The following is an 18632-nucleotide window of genomic DNA, read 5'->3' as shown; positions in this document are numbered from 1 at the left end:
CCCTTCTCGAAAAGACAGCAGGAGGGCTTCCCTTCCTCACTGTGGGGTAGCTGTATTCATTTGCTTCCTGCTCCAGACACATTTGTCTTTCTCCCTTCCGTGTCTGCCCCTCCCCTCAATTCTCTAAGCATCAGAAACAGCACATGATCACTTATTTATTTTTGATACAAATGTACATGATACACATCTTGACAGTCAGCCCACCCACCACCATACAGGTAGAGCCTGGCCCCCTGGGACAGAGGCAGGTCGAGGAAAAGAGCTGGTGGGCGCTGCCATCTGCCTCTCCAGCCTTCCCAGGCTGCAGCCCAGGTTCCAGGTACCCAGACGCCGCAGGCACAGGTGCTAGCCTCTCAGAGGTTATAGGGAGGGGCCTCTCAGCTGAGTCAGGGACCCCGGGGAGCCAGCCCCAGGCTCAGGTGCTCAGTTCTCTGCCCCAGCCAGCACACTCCCCCTCCACAGGGAGAGGGAGGAGAGATGGAGGGAAGTGGTTTTCATTTTAAGTTTATAGAGAAGGGGTACAAGTGGTGGAAGTGATGAGGGGAGGCAGTGGGCAGGACCCCAGTTGGTTATGCTGGCAGTCCCTGGCCCCAGGATGGGTCAGAGTGGGGCTGACCCCCAATGCTGGTCCTGCTGCTCTGGTCCCCCCACCCCTCACAAAACTCCATATGGGCCAGGCCTCTGGAACGGCACTGCCGCCCCACACACTCACACGCAGGCACGCAGGGACACTCAGTTACCACAACGTTAAAATTAAGGGGTGGAAGAGAAAAGAAAAAAAAAAAAAAAGATTTTCCAGTGTTTGCTGCTGGGGACCCCGGGAACACAGGTTGGGGCCTGTGCCCTAGGCGGGGGCCGTTTGGCATTAAAGGAGAGCAGCATGGGGGCTGGCTACAGGGTGGGACATCCAGAGATTATGTACAAAGGAAGGGGATGCCCCCACTCAGCCCCCAATAGGGCTGAACTGGCTCATGGGGGTGGGATGCATGTAAGGGGAACTGTCCCACTTGGAGTGTCCCCACCAGACCCTTTGATGAGGGTGCCCTGGAGGGCAAGGGGCTGGGAGTGATGCCTTACAGGCCCCTGCATGTTAGAAGGGGGGGGGATGCTATGTACAGGGGGGAGGTACATGGAATGTGGGGGCAGAAGCTCCTGCCACCCCACCTCCCCATCCTTGGGGGCTTGGGGGAGGGCGGGCCCCAGGGCGCCTGGCTGCCAGGGGAGAGTGGCAGCACTAAGGGCACTTGCGCCAGCGGCTCTGTTGGGGTGGGGATTAGTGTTTGGAGTGGCCTAGCTCCCATGGCCAGTGAGGTCCCAGGGTGTAGGTGAGGGTACAGGGAGAGTGGTCACTGCTTCTTCTCTCGGGTAGTGATGGTGACCAGCTGCTTGGCAGCCTTGGCAATGTCATAGGCGCACTGGATCACCTGCTGAGTCAGCAGCTGGAAGTCCACAGGGGCTCCAGGCTCCGGAGGCACTGTCTTCCGGCACTCACTCTGCAGCCGGTAGGCGCTGGCGTTGAGCAGCCGCAGAGAGCTGCGCACAGGCTCCAGGGCTGGTCTCTGGAGGGAGGAAGGAGGTAGTTGGGACTAGTTCAAACCATGAGCCATGATTACCGCCGGGTGTATCCAAGTAGCAGTTAGATTCTCTACACCTGCCCCACCCTGAGGTCCTCCCAATCCTGCTCTTCTCTGGCCCCTGTACCTTTGGGAAGAGAGAGGCCATCTCAGTCACAGCCAAATGGATCTTCTCTGAACAGGGCACAAAACTGTGGGGGAAGGGGAGAGTATAAGTTAGGGGGGCTCTTAGGGAAGGTTCCCAGGGACAGTGGAACACTGATCCCTCTCTTGGCCTTGGTAACACCCATAGGCCATATAAGCTGGTACCCCCTCCCCATACCTGTCATGCTTGAATTCCTGGGCAGCCCGCAACAATTCCTGAATGTTCTTGGTGACCTGCTCTGTCTTCAGGATGACGTCCTCCGTGCTGGGAAGCCCAGGGTCCAGGTCTCCATCCAGGTTTTCCAACTCTGGGTGGAAGTCCTCCTCTTTGCCCAGCTCTAGAAACCTCTTCCCTTCCAGTCTGAGGCCCGGGTTAGAAAGAGAGACATTCAACCATGAGGCCTCTTGTCTGCACCCTCAGACACTTCTGGGGACCACTTGACCTCCCTCTGTCAGGGTGCCTCACCCAAGCAGGGGGTCCCCACTTTGTGTGTTCTCATAGTCGCTGTCAGCACCGCTGCCGTGGCGGGAAAGCTTGCTCTGGAGGGTGCAGGGAAGGGGTGGTAGGTGAGGTACACATTCACAGTCCCACACAGCCCCATCACCTCCCATGCACACAGCCCATTCAGCCCATCCCTTGGACACAGGAGATGGGACTTTACCGTGTGGCGGCTTCCTTCCTGGGAGCAGGACAGCAGTGGGGAGGGGGGAGTGAAGGGCACAGCTGAGGCTGAAACCCCCTTCCGGATCTAAAACCCAGGAGGGCTGCAGTCAGTCTCTCCTCCTCCCTGTTGCCCATCTTCCAACTTCCCCGCAAAGGGTGGGAACCATGTATGTCTAGTCATCCTTGTACCCAGCCTCCAGCACAAAGCCTGGCACCCACTGGGACTGAGAACCTATTTGCAGAAACGGACCCACCTGCTCCAGGTCCTGCTTACCCGGTAAAGGCCGGCAGGGACGTGAACTGAATAGATGGCGTCATCCTCCAGCTCCTGGGGGTTAGCACACTGGATATCACAAAGGGCCCTGTGGCAGACCCAGCCCTCTGTCTCCCCACCAGCCTGAGCGGGCAACTCACAGTGCTGTGGAATGGCTGTAGCCGAGTGGCAAGCTCGTCCCCAGGCGGGCCCCCAAAGGGCTTCAGGGCAGAGCCTGGTTCATACATGGAGAAGGCCTGGCGGTCCCTGCGGTGGGCACTCCCACCAGGCCCTATGGATGCATGTTCTGCCCGGTCGCTGGGGAGTGGGGGAGTGGGCACCGGCCCAGGTGGCTGCCGGATCTGCAAGTTCTCCGCCTGCAGCTTGTGGATCTGAGAGTGGAGTGGTGTCAAACTCCAGAGGGTCCAGGCCGCACCCTCCCTTCTCCACTGGGGCCCTGGGGAGGTCCTACTCCCCTTACCTCCCTCTGCAGCCTCCGGAGCTCGTCACTCAAGCTACTATTGACCTTCATGAGCTGCTGCACCTTTGCCTCAGAGGTAGCGAGGGCCTTCTTCAGCTCCAGGTACTCCTGCAGCGTCACAGCCCCATCAGACAGGTCTGAGGAATCCATGCTCTGCAGGGTGAGACATGAGCTGGTCAGCCACCAGGGACAGGGACATAGGGCTGCTCTCGAAGCTGTGACCAGCCCACTTGTCCCCCAGGCCCTGGGCTACAAGATGATGGAGCTGGGCCTTGATGGAGGCCCAGGGAGGGACTGGGGAGGGGCTGCGCTCAGACCCGAGCACGGTTGTTCCGCGTGGCACCAGTGCTGCGCAGGGGCTCCTGGTCGGTGTCCTCGTCCGAGGCCACACTGTCGTAGTCGTGCTGGTCGTCGAGGTCACTCTGGCTCCGCACAGACAGCTCGAGGTTGTCTGAGGGCACAGGCCTGTCACTCAGGGCTCTGCCACACAGCCCGTCTATCATGCAACCCCCGAAAGGGAGCCATGAAAGAGAATATCCTGGAACAGTGCCCCCACCCACTCCCTCGCCCTTCCCACCTGTGGGGCTGCTCAGGCTCTTGCCCTGCTGTCTCCTCTTGGCCTCACTGAGAATGTCGATGATCAAGGTGGCAAACTCGCGGGCATTAAAGCGGGCCAACTTCTGCCGCCCCTGTGAGGCAGAAGGGACAGGCTGCCATGACGGGGCACCCTGCTATCTGCTATCAAGCTATCCGCTTTAACCACAGCTAAAACAGCCCAGCCCGGCTCACTTGGCCAGGGCAGGGGGTGAGGGATGATACAGATTCAGGGTACCTAGGGGAGCTCTCAGGAAGAGGCTGGAACTGCCCCCCAAGAAGCTGCTCAGCAAGTGCTCAAAAGAACAACTTCTTTCCCACCCCCCAATCCCAGTGCCACCCGGGCCTGGAGGGGGGCCTTGGTCAGCGGTGGAGAATAGGCCCAGGCCCAGACAACAGCCAGTGAGAGAGGACAGGGCCCACAGACCTGGTAACCCCAGGAAGGGAGGAAACAGCCCCAGGCCCCCCACCAAACCTCCTACCTGATTCCGTGTGGCTGAGTATTCAGGGTTAACAGGCAGGAAGGGCACAGCACTGCGCTCTGTCACCAGGGTGCTGTGGTTTTGGGTAGCCAGCCACACTGTGGGGGAGGAGCAGGGAGCAGATTGTCCAGGGTGGCCAGGCCCCACGGGTGGGGGGAGTGCTGAGCACAGCCTTCCTAGCTCTTCCCCATGCCCAGGGAGCTTGGTGATGAAAACAGGGGTGGTCTTCAGACAGGCACTGGGCGAGGCCAACTGGGGACTAACACACAGAACAAGGCAACTCCCTCTCTCCAGGCCCAGCCGAGTTTGGGCTGGAATCTGGCTGTGGCCAGGAAGGAGTGCTTGGGGGGGGGGGGGGGGGGGGGGAGGAGCAGGACTGGGAAGAGAGCCAGAGTAGGAGGTAGCTAGAGCAGAGATGAGCTCCAGTGGGGCGGTGGGGGGGTGGGAGGAGCAAGCTGGCTGACTCCAGCTCAGCACACTCTGCCCAGCTGGGGAAGCTGCCCAGGCGGACTCACAGCTGGCAGAAGCTTACATGCATGTCTGCTGAGCAGACCAACCCAGGTACCCCTTCTTAGTTTTGGTAAAAGTACCCAAGAGCCACACCAGGTCCTAGCCCTTCCCTAGGGGGTAGGTGCTCTGTCCCACCTGCCCAGAGCCTCCAATGCCCTCTCAGCTCACCAGCATCATTTTCTCTTCGATCCACCTCATCATACACGTCCATGGCAAGTTCTTCAAAAAGCCGGTTGCTGAGCTAGAGGCAGAGAGGGGGGCACAGGCTTTGTCAGATCAACTGGCCCCTAGTGCTGACAGGACCAGCTCAGGGCCTGGCTCACCAGGTGTTGTAAGACATGGGAAACAGCTTGTGTCCCTTATGGCACCCAGTCCCCACAGTCTCAGAACTGGAAACGGGTAGGGGGTCTGTCTGCCAAGCTCCAAGGTGGGAGAAGACAACAGGGAGGCCAGACTAGACCAGCTAATGCCACTGCAGGTCAGAAGTGGAGGTAGGGCCCTGGGAGCCTTTGAAAGGCAGAGCCAGGGTCAAAGACCAGAGGTGGAGAAGTAAAGAGAAGACTAGGGAGGCTAGAGTGAGAACAGGTCAAAGACTTGGAAAAGGGCACCAAGTCAGAGGAAGGGGAAGCAATCACAGGGGCAGGGGTGTTGGTGTTAGAAATGGGAGTAGCTCCAAGTTTTAGGGGCCCATCTGAGCAGACTCACCGCCTGCAGCTTCTTCTTGGCAGCTTTGGCCAACTCGGATAGGTCCAGGCTGTGGACAAGGGGAAGAGAGAGGCCAGACCTGAGAGGTGGCCAGGCCTTTGCCAATGACCTCCCAAACATGCAGGGATCCCAGGGAGACAAGACCCCAGATACCGCACACCAAGTGCCACCCTGCCCCACCCAACCTCCAGAGCCTGCTCCCATGGCAGACACCAGATACCTCTGAGACATGCACTTTTGCCGAGATCTAAGTCCAGAGGAACGCAGCAGAGGGAAGAACAGGACAGAGGCAGCAATTACCCAGCAGCAGGGCAGCACACGCCTTCCCACGTCAAGCTCAGACCCATCTCTGTGCGCACGCCAGACTCAGAGTGTACAAAACTGAGCTCATATTCCCCCACCCCCCAACCTGCTCCTGGCCTGCTCGCTCCTACTATCGGTGACCCATGTACCCAGAACAAACATCAGCTCCTGGGAGTCACCTGAAACCTCCCTCATCTTCAAGCCTTTCTTTGCCCGACTTTTCCCAGGTTCTGCCATCATTTCCTCTTGCCTGGGCTTTGCTATAATTTCTTAAGCCATCTTCCCCCTCCCAGTCTTGCCCCTACAAAACTTTTTTCTACCTAGCAGCCAGGGTGATCTTTTTGACATACCTGGCTGCACTAGCTCTGGCTGTAAAAACATTTCAGTAATAACAGGTATGTATGGCATATTGCAACAGAAAGCTTATTTTAAAAATGTGCTAAATGCTTTGCATGCATTTTTTAATCCTCTCAATAGCCCAGAAAGATAGGTACTGTTGCCCTCATTTCCAGAAAAGATAACTAAGAATCAGAGAGGTTACGCAGCCTGCTTAAAGTAACAGAGCCAGTCAGCAGCACAGCTGGTTCCACACATCTCCTATGCTTGGAACCTCTCTACTCTTAGGATGGTCACAGCTTTTGTCAGGGCTCACAGGACTGGTCACTCTCTCACTCTGTCTCTATTCCAGTCTTGCTCCTGGGATTCCCGGCCTCTCACATATGCTCCAGTCTCACCATCTGCCTGCAGTTCCTGGCACAGCATTTCTAACGTCTATGCCCCTGTCTCTCTTGCTGTACTTCCCACACTGAACTACAACTGTCTGACTAGGCTGCCTCCGTTTCTAGACTGAGCTCCTTAAAGGCAGGGATGATGTCTGAGTTACCTCTGTGTCCCAGTGCCAAGAACAGCAGCTGGCACAGCGAAGGTGCTCAGTTAACATTTCATTGAGTACATGCCCATATGTGTTTACAACACTCCCCTGCCACGCAGGCACACACACACCAGGCAGAATCAGACCAAAGAAGTGGGGGGGAATCTTGGGATTTCAGAACAGAGGAGGTCTGGGTTCAGGAATCCAAGGTGTCCAGACCTGAAAATCCCCATCTGCCCACACTGGCCTTTGGAGGAGGGAGCCTCCCCTCTCCAGCTCCAGGCCAGCAGGCACAGCTTGGCATAAAGATGGCCATCAGAGACAGCCACCAGGTGGCGCCAACATCCATCTTCTAAGCTGGGTGAGGGGTTGGGGGTGATCCCCCACAGCCTGGGCACCCCGGGCCTCTGGGATCAGAGGCAGAAACACCTGGATTGTGTCATGCCCTGCCCTCCAGCCTCTGCCCAATTTATAAATACACCACACAGGCCGGCTAGGGGTCCTAAAGTTATTCATCCCTGGAGCCCACCACTTTTTCACTGAAGAGCAGAGGTTTATCTAAAGGTTTCAGTGGGGTCAGTGCCACTGGGAATAGAGCCCAGTGATCCAGCGCTTGGGGGATGCTCCTTGTACTCAAGCACTATGTTCCTGACAGAAGGGGGCTCAGGCTATGCTGGCCACGTGCTAAGTTGACACTTCTTACGTGCTTTGGGGCCCAGTATTAGGGAGTAAGGACTAGACTGTGAAATGTTTGTGCTTCCAACCCCTAGGGGAGTGGAGAATGTGGAGGGGTCCCAGGTCCCCAAAGCCTGGGGCGTTGCAGGGGTGGGGGCTCTGGGGATCAGGCACCAACATGGCCTCTAGCAGCCTCTGGGAAGGGACTTCAGGTGGGCACTCACCTATCAGCCATCTGTGGGATGATGTAATGCCCATTCTTGTGATCTGAACAAAAATAAAAATGCCAAGTCACTGGTGCTGAGTGGCCTTAGCAGCTAGAAGCCCACCTCACTGCCATGAGCAGGGCTTGGCACCCAGAAGTGTCAGGGGAAAGGGAGGAGGGCAGGCCACCCACAATAGCCCCGGGAGGTGGCTAGAAGTTATGCCCACCCCCACTCCCTACCCCAATGTGCTGCAGCCCAGAGCCTGCAGCAATTTCACAGGAGCCAGTTGCCTAGCAACACTGTTCCCCAGCCGGCTTTGTCACCATGGCACCTGCTGCTGAGGTGTGTCTAGGTCCCACCTGCCTGGCCCAGCCAGGCCTGCCCCGCACTCTGCTCACCAGGCTTTCGTCCACAGAGATAGAAGGCCAACCGGTCAGTGAGCTCATACTGGCACTCAACTAGCCTTTCCGCCAGCTCATGGTGCCCCGCCTGCCTGTGGGGAGGGGGCATGGCTCAGCCTGCAGCAGCAGCCCACTCTCCCACCCCCACCCTGCCACCCAAGCCTCACCCTTCAGCCAACCCTCACCTGGCATAGTCAATAGGTGTTCGGCCATTAACGTCAGGGGAGCCAGGGTCAGCCCCATACACTACAAGAAGCTCCGCCTGCAGTGTCTGCCCCGCCTTGGCAGCCACATGAAGAGGCGTGGTGCCCTTCTCTGGGTGGAAGAAGTTGGCCTGGGCACCCAGGGACAGCAGGCGTAGACATGTCTCCAAGTTGCCTGTCCGCACGCTTGAATGCAGTTGCTGCCAGGAGGAGTGTGCAACAAATGTGTGTGCATGAGGCCACCCCCTGCCCCCAGAAACTGCACCTAATATTGGCAGCACCTAGGACTTCTACAGCTCCAAGGGCCCAACTGAAGCTTGGTTGTCAGTGAGGAGAGAGGAGTTAATACCAATTAATAATACCAGTTGTCAGTCACTATCTACCATGTGCTGTGCGCTCTGCTTGGAACAGACATTATCTATAAGGTGATGCTATTTCTTTCCCATTTTATAGATGAGGAAACTGAGGCTCTGAGAGGCTAAGAAATTGCCCCAAGTTTTCCTGGCTTTTGGGTGGCAGCTGGGGAATTTTAGCCTTGCATGTCCACCTGGGAGTCGAGGGGCTTTGAGCACATGCAGCCTAACCAAGCAGGTTTGTCACTCCACCATGCCCACTCTTCTTGCCTGACCTGGCTGCCTAGGGCTGAGTGGTGACGAAGGACAGGCCTTCGGGACATTATGGGTGAGAAGGAGAGAGGCCCTCCCGTCCACTGTGGGGCCCCTCAAACCTTGCTGAGGTCTTTGGCGGTGACTCCGTCGTCATCCCGGCAGGGAAGCTTGTGCACAAATGCCAGCATCTGGTACTTGGCCCTGATGAACTCTGACTTGATGGGGCTGCATGGGGCACACAGAAGGAAATGGGGAGCAGAGAGAGAGGCTAGTTACCAGGCCACCTCCCAGGCCCACGTCACAGACCATGCAGCCCCTGCCACCACCCCTCCAGCCCAACTCACTGGACTTTATCCTGGGGGTTGGCTTTACGCCGGCCACTCTGCACTTGCGCAGGGTCCAGCAGGGAATGCTCCCAGATGGAGTTGGCCCCATTGCTGGCGAGCGTGTGCACCATCTGCGGGGAGGAGATGCCAAGTGAGAGCCCACTGAGTGCTGGGCACCAGCCACAGCCAGTGTGGCTGCAAAAAGTACCAAAGGGCCTACTGTGTGCCTGTCACTGCTGCACCACCATCCAGTCAGGCCACCCAAGGATGTGGGTCCTGTTTAGAACTTCAGGTCACATGGCCAGCATGCCAAGGCTTAGAGAGGTTAAGCAACCTGCTCAGTGCTACATGGCCAACCTAGTAAGCGGCAGAGCCAAGATGAGAGTCCAGGTCTGTCTGACTCCAGTCCTGGATGCCTCCTCTCTTAGACGAGTGGATGGGTGGAAAGGATCAAGGTTAGGCTCTGCCCCAGGTGGGTGCTGCCCCCTGGGAGCTGCTGTACCCAGGCAGGTGTGTATGTCAGTATGAGGGAAATGTGCCTGCGCTCAGCACACTTCGTGGAGAAGGAGGAACGACCAGCCAGCATCCATACCTGTAGTAGTGTGGGAGGCCAGGCGCTGTGGCGAAGATGCTTGACAATGGAGATGTGGCGTCCCAGGCTCCGGTGCACACTGCAGCACTCGTCACACACCAGCACACCCCTGCTGATGGAGGCCCAGCCAGGGTCTGCCAGGGTGGAGGCAAGTGTCAGCCATAGCCAAACGCAGGCAAGACCCCCTAAGCACCTGCTTTGGGCCAGCACCGTGCTTAGCATTCCACACATATTCATTCACTTGGTCCCTCAGAGGTCTAGGAGCTGGGACATCAGTGGGCACAGGTTCCTGATGAGGAAGCTCAGCTAAGGCCGGGAGCGGGATTTCCCCACGGGCTCGCAGATGGTGACTGACACAGCCGAGCCCTTTCCTGCACATCTTTGGCCCTCTGGGAAGGTGTGATCCCCAGGGCCTACTTAGCGGGCATGGTTTCCTGTCCTGTAGTCACCACTACCAGTCCCACAGCCTTTCCCCAGGGAACAAGGCTGCTACCCAAGCCCTTCCCCAGGGAGGCAGGAATCCCCTCAGGGATGCAACCCCAATGCTTACACACCACTCATCTCTAGGTACTCCTCCTGGGTCTAGGTCAGGGCCACATCTCTCCTGCACCTAGACTTCTGCTGGAGCCACTGGCCCACCTGCTGGACCCATCACACCCCCACGGGCTCCTGACTGCCCTTATCCTGCCAGGCAAGAGGCCTTTTCATGCCTGAGGAGCCTCCTGTAGCCATGACTGATGGAGTCCCTCTTCAGGGGGATGGAAAGAGCGAAGGAACTAACACTGACTGAGCACCCTCTATGTACCACTGGCTGCTGTATGCATGATGCCTCTCACAATTGTCAGGCAAGGTAGGAAATGCTACCCCTGCTTTACCAGTAAGGAAATAGTGGCTCAAGAGAGGTTAGAGCACTTGCTCAAGGTCACTTGCTAATGAATGGGATTGCTAGGATATGGACTCAGGCATTTAGATGCCAGGGACCATACCATGTCCAGAACTGCTGCTGTCCCTGTGCCTCTGCCCTGAAGGGGACAGCCCCCAGTGGGCAAGGATTCTGGGAGCCACTCTCCACTCCTAGAGAAGTGAACTTTGGAAACAAGAAGGGGGCTAGGACAGGGCAGGAACTCCTGGGGTCCTTCTCAAGGGCAGAGGAGATGTCACCCATCCCAGGCCCCTTGGGAGAGGGGGAGGAGACAGCTGCATACAGCTCAGGCTGTGGAAAGGTCACGGGGGAGAAAGCAGCTATTGTATGCCACTGGAGAGTGGGGGCAGGGAGCCTGTCTCCCAGGACACTGTGCTCTGCCCAGGCCCCCGCCCCGTCTCAGGAAGCCCTGTCCTGGGGACGGGAGCCTGGCGCTCTGCCTTGCCCATAGTGCTCAGGGGTAATGAGAGTCTCTTCAACCAGAAAGTCATTCTCAGACCCTTCCCCAAAAGGACTTCTATCAAAGTTCCCAGGAGAACTGTGAGGAGACTCTGAGTCAGGGTGCAGCATGAGCTCTGCCCACAGCAAGTAGCCCCTCATAGCATGGGAACAGAAAGTGAAAGAGGGGACTCAGTTTTTTGCGTAAGGGGTCCTTTAGGGATTCCCCCTAAAACAAGGCAACAGGAATACACAAGATGCTCACCATACACCTTCTTGAGGGGCTAATTCCAGAGGCCCAAGAGGAAGGAATCCACCATCTGTGCCAAGACGGGGAGCCCTAAGGCACGCTTTAACGTTGGCTTTACCCAGGCAGTGAGGCACTCCAGGTATGAAAAGCTCCTTCCCCCCACTCCCAAACACCACTGGGTCAGGGGTCTGCCCTCCAATCACCACCAGCAGCCCAGGCAGGAAGCTGGAAATGACGCAGCTTAAATTCCTCTTGTTGAAATGGTGGGGTTTCCTGTAAGTGGGGATCCGCCCAGGCCAGGATCATAAATGGGCCGCCCTGAGGCCTAGGCCTCCACCTCCCACCCCCACCCCAGGCCCATGGCCCTACCAGAGAAGCCAGGCCTAGGAGGGCTGGCCAGATATCCAGGGCCAGAGCAGACATGGCAAGTCCATGACTATGGGTGACCAAGAGACTAGGATCTGGGGAATGCGGTCCAAGACTTTGCTTGGCACTCTCCTGGGCTGGGAGAGGGGTCCTCCCTCTCCTCCACAGGTCCAAGTGAACTGAAATAGGAAGGTTGGGCAGGGGACACTGTCCTGTCTGGGGCACACTGGTGCCAGCTCAGTTCTGATTGACATAGACGAAAAGCCCACCTTCACCCTACTACCTGTTCTTTATGACCAGGGGGCCTTGGGAATACCTAAGCAGGAGCCCTAAGCCTCACCTAGGCCAGTTCCTAAGCCAGGAAGAGTTTCTGAAAGTCAAATGGCTATTGAAGTTTAAGGTTAAAGGGACCCTTGTCTCAAAGAGGCTCCCTGGACCGAACTTGGGGCAGAGGCTAGGGGATGTGGTGACCTCCTTAGTATCCTGCCAATCCTCCTCCTGGGCTCCTGCCTTCAGTGAGGGTGGGGGTCTGATATGTGTGGGCAAGTGGCAGGAGGGGTCCTGGAGTAATATTAACCAGCGCTGACCCGATGGAGGCATCTACTAAGGTAAATTCATGTCACCACTTAAAGCCATTAGTGGCCTCTGGGGCCCAAAGGTCTGCTATAAAGGCCAGCCTCTCCTGAGCTAGGGAGCAGACCCTCACGAGGGAAGAGGGAGAAGCCAACCATTTTGAAAGCAGGTAAGAGTAATCCATAGGGATAGAGGTCAGAACAGCAGTTACCTTTGGGGGACACTGACTGGGAGGAGGCACAAGAAACCCTGCAGGGTGACGGAAACGGTTTATCTCTCGACTGGAGTGGAGGTTACAGCTATGTACACATGTAAAAACTCATCAGGCTAAACAGTAAAGTGCGGGCACTTGGCCGTACATAAGTTATATCTCAATAAAAGAGGAAGAAAGCCCACCACTCACCCCACCCCACGATAATCTACATTATGGAGAGACAAATGAGCCTGCAGGTTCCCAAATGTCCCTAGCCAGTGGCAAGCCTTGCTCATCCAAGGTGCCAGTAGGTCTCCACTCCTGTGCCAGGGGCTGTGATGGGAGGCCCATGGGGTGAGGAGCAGGCTCTGGAGAGCTAGGCCACGACTATGTGACAGGGTGAGTGAAGGGGAAGAAAGGGGGGAACTACATTCTCCAGGGTCCCTGCCCCCTGCCCCTCTCTTGGACTCCCAAGGCAGGCAGGGACACAGATGGTGCCTAACCAGCAGCCATAGCAGCCATGCCATGTCCAGTTGCCTCACAACATACTTGCACTTGTCCCCTGCATGCCCAGGCCTGGGAGCAGAGGGAAGACAGGGGCCTTTGGGATCAGGCTGCATCTCACCTTTTACCTTCATGACCCCCCAAATTAACCAACTACAAAAAAGCCACGACCCCATTCCTAGGGCTGAGACTGCAGGGTTCCTATCACAGTAAGAGAAACCTATGGCTCTGGGTAGGAGGCACATACCTATCAGTTCCTAAGCAGAAGGTGGTGGCTCTGGGTGTGGGCTGCAGATAGGTGGCCTTATGCTTTTAAGCTGGGCTGCTATAGTTCCCAGACTGAGAATGCCACTCCATGCATCATCCAGTGTGTATGGGGTAGACCCAAGTAGCCAGCAGGGGTCCTGATAAGCATCCAAACACTTGGGGGAGTGCCTACTATGTGCCAGACACCATGCTAGGTGCTGGGGTGGGGTCATGAGTAAGACTTTGTCATCGCCCTGCCTACCTCACCACCCTCACTTTCTCACCATTTGCCTCTTTCTGACCTGTATTCTGATCAAGGGAAAAGGAGGTACCCAGGGCACAAATGCCTCTGTGGAAAACAGACCTGGGATAGGAGCTGGGCAGTGCAACACATAGGATACACACCACTCTTCTCCGAGCCCACTGGGCATCCAGAGGCTTCAGCCAAACAGGAGAAAGGACAACTGCCTTGCTGATGCTGTTCTATGTCCCTCAAACCAGAATGAGGACCACAGACTTGGAGATGGGATGCTCCTCAAAAATCATTTCTATGCCAACTTCTTTGCCTCACAGTTGAGGAAACTGGGGCCCAGAGTGAGGAAAGTCTTGCCATGGGTCACACAGTAAGCTGGGAACAAAGGCAAAGCTAAAATCCAGGCTCCCCTAAAGGGTGGGTGCTATGCATGCTGCATCCACCCAGCAGATCTGCAGAACAGCCTAGGATAGGCATATAGAAGGCAAGCTCTCCTCTTAGCCTTCCATCCCTAGACCTGCCTGGGGCTCGGGCAAGAGAATCATAGTTTCCAGCTAATTAGGGGTAAGGGCACATATCCCCAAACAGCTTCTCAGAGCCCTCTGGATTGCGGCATGCCCTGAGGGGCAGCCTCAGGGTCATAACCACCCACAGAGTACCATGCCTTTGCCAGGCATTCACAGTTCCCAAACACTCCGGCTTGGAGCCATCAGAGCCACCAGAGCATCTGTGAGTCTCAACCTGTTGGGGTCCTGGGCCTGTCCAAAGAATGGCTAGAAGTTATGGGTCCACAAAACAGCACCCCACACTCTCACACTTAGTCAGCCCATAGTCTCCCTAGCGTTCACAGACCCCCTGAGCCTGCCCAGTGACATAGTTCATTTTCTAAAGAAGGGATGGACAAGGGCCAGGGCTTCCTTCCCCCCTGCCAGCTGCTGAGCCCCATCTCTGGCAGTGTCCTCCCACATCAGAAGGGAGCAGCCTCTTGGGTCACTGCTCCTCATTTCCTCAGCAGGTCAGGGGGTTTCACATCAGCCTGGAGCTGACTGTGCTGGGAAGAAGGGAAACACGAGAGTATATACAGCCAAGAGGTAGGCCAGGAAGCCAGCGGGATCCCGGGGAATCTAGACACCCCTCAACACTGCTCCCTACCCAGTTCTGGCCAGATTGGGATAGGGGACCAAGAAGGGTTTGTGCCCAAGCTGGGGCAATGCCAAGCTCACTTTCCCAAGAGGGCCTTACTGGGGCCCAGGAAAAGCCGAGTCTACCTGCTCCCAGTCACTAGGTGGCCTGGGGATGCCTCAGAGAAAGATGCCCAGGCTCATTCTGGCTCTGTACACCAGGCCCTGAAAGGAGCCCCAGCCTTGGGAGCCAGGGGCAGGGAGTTCTAGGAGTAGCCACCCCCTCATCGGCTCCGGAGGAAACAGTATCCAAGCTCCCCCCTCCCCCCGGCCCATCTGCCCAGCTCTCTGCCCCTTGCCCTCCGCCACCCCAGCAGGCCAGCAGACCATGCAAGCAGCAGGTGCAAGACGCGGGGGTGGCACTGAGATGACACAAAACCCCACTCGCCCCTGCCTCCTAACCCCTGCCGGCCTCCGCCACAGCCCTCCGGCCACCCCAGGCCGGCGCTTCCGTTCGGATACTGAGATGGGGGCGGGGGGCAGCTAGCTGCCTGCCTCCCTCCGACCGAGGGGTGGGAGGCGGCGCGGGGAATGTCCTTCCTCGCCAGTCGGCGGACGCGAGGAAACGGGGGCCCCCCCAGGCCGGCCCTCCCGCCAAGGACGCGGCTCCGCAGTGGCCCGGGCGGGGGCCGAGGCCGGAGGCCGCAGCCCCCAGCCCCACCCCGCCCTCCGGCCCCGCACGACGCTCCCGCCAGGCCCCGGCGCCCGCCCGGCGGGGCCTCGGCGCGCGGTCCCGCCCCCGGCCGGGCCCAGCTTACCCGGGGCGCTGCAGTCCGCACACACCTCCGCTCGCGGCCCCTTCCGGGACATCCTCAGCGGCGACGCGGCCGCAGCCCTCTGGGCCAGCGTGGGGGGCGCAGGCGGCGGGCCCGGGCGGCGGCGGCGGCCCCTGCTGCCCGGCCCGGCTCCGGCAAGGCCCCGGCGAGGCTCCGCGCGCCCGGCCAACCGACCGCCCCCTGGGCTGGCCCGGAACCCGCCGTGCCCGCCTGCCCGCTCGCCCTCGGGCGCCCTCCGCCCCGCGCCGCCCCGCGCCGCCCCGCCGCCACTCGCGGCTCGCTCTCTCCGCCCCTTGCGCGGCTCCCAGCCGCTCCTGCAGGAAGCGGCGCAGGCCCTGCCCACCGGGGGAGGGGCAGCCGCACTCCCGCCCCGCCGACGGACCGGGCGGGCCGCGCCTCCCGGAGAAAGGAAGCCGGGAGCGCGAGCGGGAGGGGGCGGGGGCGCTTAAAGGGACAGCGCAGCGTCCTGGCTGGAGCGGGCGGTCTCACCTGCGGCCCTGGCACGCGCTCGGGCGTTCCCGTGGCCCGGAGGCAGTGTGAGTCAGCCCTATCTCCTTCACGTTTAGATGGGGGTGGCCCGGAGCTCGGGCCCTAGGACAGTGGCTCCTGGGAACCAGGGACAAGGGTAAGGAGCTGGAGGCCCAGGCTCTCCCTCCTGTCAAGCGTCTGTGGTTTGGGGTATCCGCCTATCTCTGGTTGGGGTGAGGTGTGCGTCCCGGTCTCCCCTGTGTCCACATCTGTGGGTCCAGGTGTGCGTGTGGTCACATTCTTGCTGACTATGCACGCCGCCAACAATATGGACGCCCAGGTGCCAAAGAGGTCATGCAGTGTACGCCCTGCCCTACCTCCCGGCTAAGAATGTATCTATCCTTCCTCAATGCTTGCCTCTAGAGGAAAGAATCTGGGCAGTTTTAAAAGATCTCCCGAGGAGTGACCACTGTGCCTGTGTGCAGTAATATCCACTTGTCATCTGTCTTGTATACATCCACAGTGTTTCTGGGCCACCAGAGAGGTGTGTGTGTCCAGGGCGTGCGCATATAATACACACAGATTTATTTTTGTGTCAGCCTTACTTCCTGGACTTCACACGGAGACTTGGGGGGCTGGGGGGTGGAGACAGGGAGCAGAGGCGAGGCTGCACGTGGGTGCACCCGTGCACTGAGCATGCTCCCCCAAACACATGTGCCTCGCGTGCACCCAGCCCCCATCCCTGCAGCAGCAAAAGGCTGTAGCACTCTGCTTGTGGGGAGGGGCAGGGATGCCCCAACCAGGCCTGGGGTCAGGTCAGTGGTGACACAATTAAGGGAGAGTTCCCAAGCGGCAGGGAATCCTGCTCAGTAACTGGGGGTGAGGGGTGGGGAGAGTCCTGGGCAGGGATGCCCGAGTTGGTCGATTTTATCCCAGCGGTGCCAGAGCAGCAGTGACTTGTGGGTGGACCCGCTGCTTCCCTGGGGGAGACAAAGTAATGCTCATGAGTCACATCACCCGAAATACATGCAAAGCTGCCTCCATCGCCTTTCGCTGAAGCCCGGATTGACAAGTTTGTTTGAAATAGCGATCCACGGGATATTTTTATAATTACCCCTTTTAAAAAAATCCTTGCAGGCCTCCTTTTTCCCCCACAGCCAGCCGCTGGCTGGCGGATTTTCTGTAAGCAAGGATACCTCGAGGGTTGGTGGTAGTGGGTGGAACACCACCTGCCGTCGGGTGCTGCACCCGCAAGGGGAAGTCAGTTCATTGGCTTGGTGACCCCAACCCAGGTAACGGCAGCCTAGCTGCCCAAACCGGGCGTACAGCCTACCAGCAGCGACCACCGGTTCAACCGATCGACCCCCAGCTATGGAATTTCACTTATTAAGTGTCGAGGCGGCTGCTGGCAGCCCCGTCGCTTGGTTGTCTTTGTTTCTCTGCTGTGTGGGCGCGTCTGGAGCACGTGGCAGCTGGAGCGCGCAGGCCGGAGTTGAAAAGCGACCTGAGTTTTGTCTATGTATGGGCGGCCTGGCAAAAAGAGAGCCGGCTTCCCAGGGGACACCCCCCACCCCCACCCAATCCAGGCTGAGCTCCCCCTTCCTTGAGCTCCAAGATTTTTTCCCGGGAAAACGTATGATTCATCCTGTTCCCCCCGCCCCATCTCCTGGTTGGCCCAGGACTACCTGAGAGTGGCCCAGGCACGGATCCACTCTCCAAACTTCGTTCCGGAAGCCCCCAGCCCCGCCACAGCCTGGGCCTGGGGCTAGGGATAAAAAGGTTTCAGAATTTCTTTTTTGAGATGTCGTCATCTCAGGAAGCAGAACAGTTAAAGAGAAATCACACACAAGGCTCCAAAAACAATTTAATAAGGAAATGGCATTCTCCCGACCGTTCCTAGCGGTCCCTCCCCCCCACTCCAGCCCCCTCCTCAACTCGGGCTGCAGCCACGACACTCTGCTGACCCCTCGTGGTAGAGGTAGGCAATGGTCCCGGCCGCCGGAGACGCCGGCTGGCTCCTCCCAGGCTGCAGAAAGGGGCGAGGCCATCCGCTCATCCCTCATCCTTCCCGCCCTCCCGGGCCTGGCACCGCAGGGTGTGGAGGAGGAAGGAGAGAAGACCACACAAAGAAACCTGAGAGGGGCGCGGAGAGTTTGCAAGCTTTTGCTGGCACCTCCCACACAGACATTTCTTGGGCTAGTGAGGAATTCCTTATTCCTGCCTGGTTCTAAGGTGGGCTCACCAAGGCATTATGCCCGGTGGGCTGTTACTCTCCTTAGCTCACCCCAGGAGGTAGTTTCCAGTCTCATTCTTGAGGTGAGTGGTCTGAGAAACCAGAATGTTTAAGCAAATTGCTTAAGGTCGAGCAATTAGTAAGGAGGAATTATAACTCAGGTCTCTCTAACATCCCAGTCCTTCCCACCCTTGCAGTAGGTGGCCACAGAGGCCAAATCCACTTTCACCACAGCATCTGCAAGGACCCTTCTGGCAGGATCTCTCTGCCCTGGGGTTATTTAGGAAGGAGACAGTCTCTGGAATCAGTCACTTCCTCTCCGGAGGGTGCCACGAGGGGGTGGAGGTGGGGAGCTGCTTGCTGCTTTCTCTGCCCAGCCCCACTCTGGTCCTTGCGGAGGACAGTGTATGGGGAAGGTGGACTGTCCTCGCAGTCTTCCTGGACATTCTCTTTCCAGTGTCAAGTGTGGCGGATGGAGTTTCATTTTATAAAAGGGCAGGGAAGACTCCTACGTAATAATTCAGGTGCCAGCCCCCTGGTTGCTCCAATGACCCTTGGTACTAATGCCTCTCACCCTTCTCAGGAAGCCCCATCAGTCACTCTTCTGGGAATCTGGATCCCTTGTCACATTCTACAG

General features: G+C 58.1%; 1 protein-coding gene across 3 annotated transcripts; it reads right to left on the bottom strand.

Annotated features, from left to right (window-relative positions):
- Positions 1-142: 142 nt before the first annotated feature.
- On the bottom strand, positions 143-15373 carry GIT1 (GIT ArfGAP 1). 3 transcript variants are annotated; one of them, XM_087826000.1, is made up of 20 exons: positions 15277-15373; positions 9593-9726; positions 9019-9131; positions 8794-8899; positions 8049-8266; positions 7861-7955; positions 7481-7523; positions 5408-5456; positions 4871-4943; positions 4193-4290; positions 3694-3805; positions 3434-3567; positions 3117-3269; positions 2797-3027; positions 2657-2710; positions 2381-2467; positions 2185-2258; positions 1897-2079; positions 1702-1765; positions 143-1559 (listed from the first exon to the last, which is right to left on the bottom strand). In XM_087826000.1, exons 1-20 carry the CDS (start codon positions 15326-15328, stop codon positions 1347-1349), a joined length of 2286 nt encoding a protein of 761 aa, XP_087682126.1. In that variant the 5' UTR covers positions 15329-15373; the 3' UTR covers positions 143-1346. The 3 variants fall into 3 exon arrangements, with proteins under 3 accessions (XP_087682126.1, XP_016057440.2, XP_016057441.2); XM_016201954.2 differs by lacking the exon at positions 15277-15373 and having other exon boundaries at positions 9593-9926; XM_016201955.2 differs by lacking the exons at positions 2381-2467; positions 15277-15373 and having other exon boundaries at positions 9593-9924.
- Between the last annotated feature and the right edge of the window lie 3259 nt (positions 15374-18632).

This window comes from Miniopterus natalensis, chromosome 17 (assembly GCF_054644295.1).
Source record: "Miniopterus natalensis isolate mMinNat1 chromosome 17, mMinNat1.hap1, whole genome shotgun sequence".
NCBI lineage: Eukaryota > Metazoa > Chordata > Mammalia > Chiroptera > Miniopteridae > Miniopterus > Miniopterus natalensis.
This window is presented reverse-complemented; position numbering and strand designations above follow the sequence as displayed.

Coding starts and splice junctions, on each gene's coding strand:
- GIT1 (XM_016201954.2), bottom strand. CDS start 9,829: ATGAATATGTGTGGAATGCTAAGCACGGTGCTGGCCCAAAGCAGGTGC. Junction 7,524..7,860: donor TCTCTGTGGACGAAAGCCTG/GTGAGCAGAGTG, acceptor ATTTTTGTTCAG/ATCACAAGAATGGGCATTAC. Junction 2,259..2,380: donor AGGAAGGAAGCCGCCACACG/GTAAAGTCCCAT, acceptor TGCACCCTCCAG/AGCAAGCTTTCCCGCCACGG.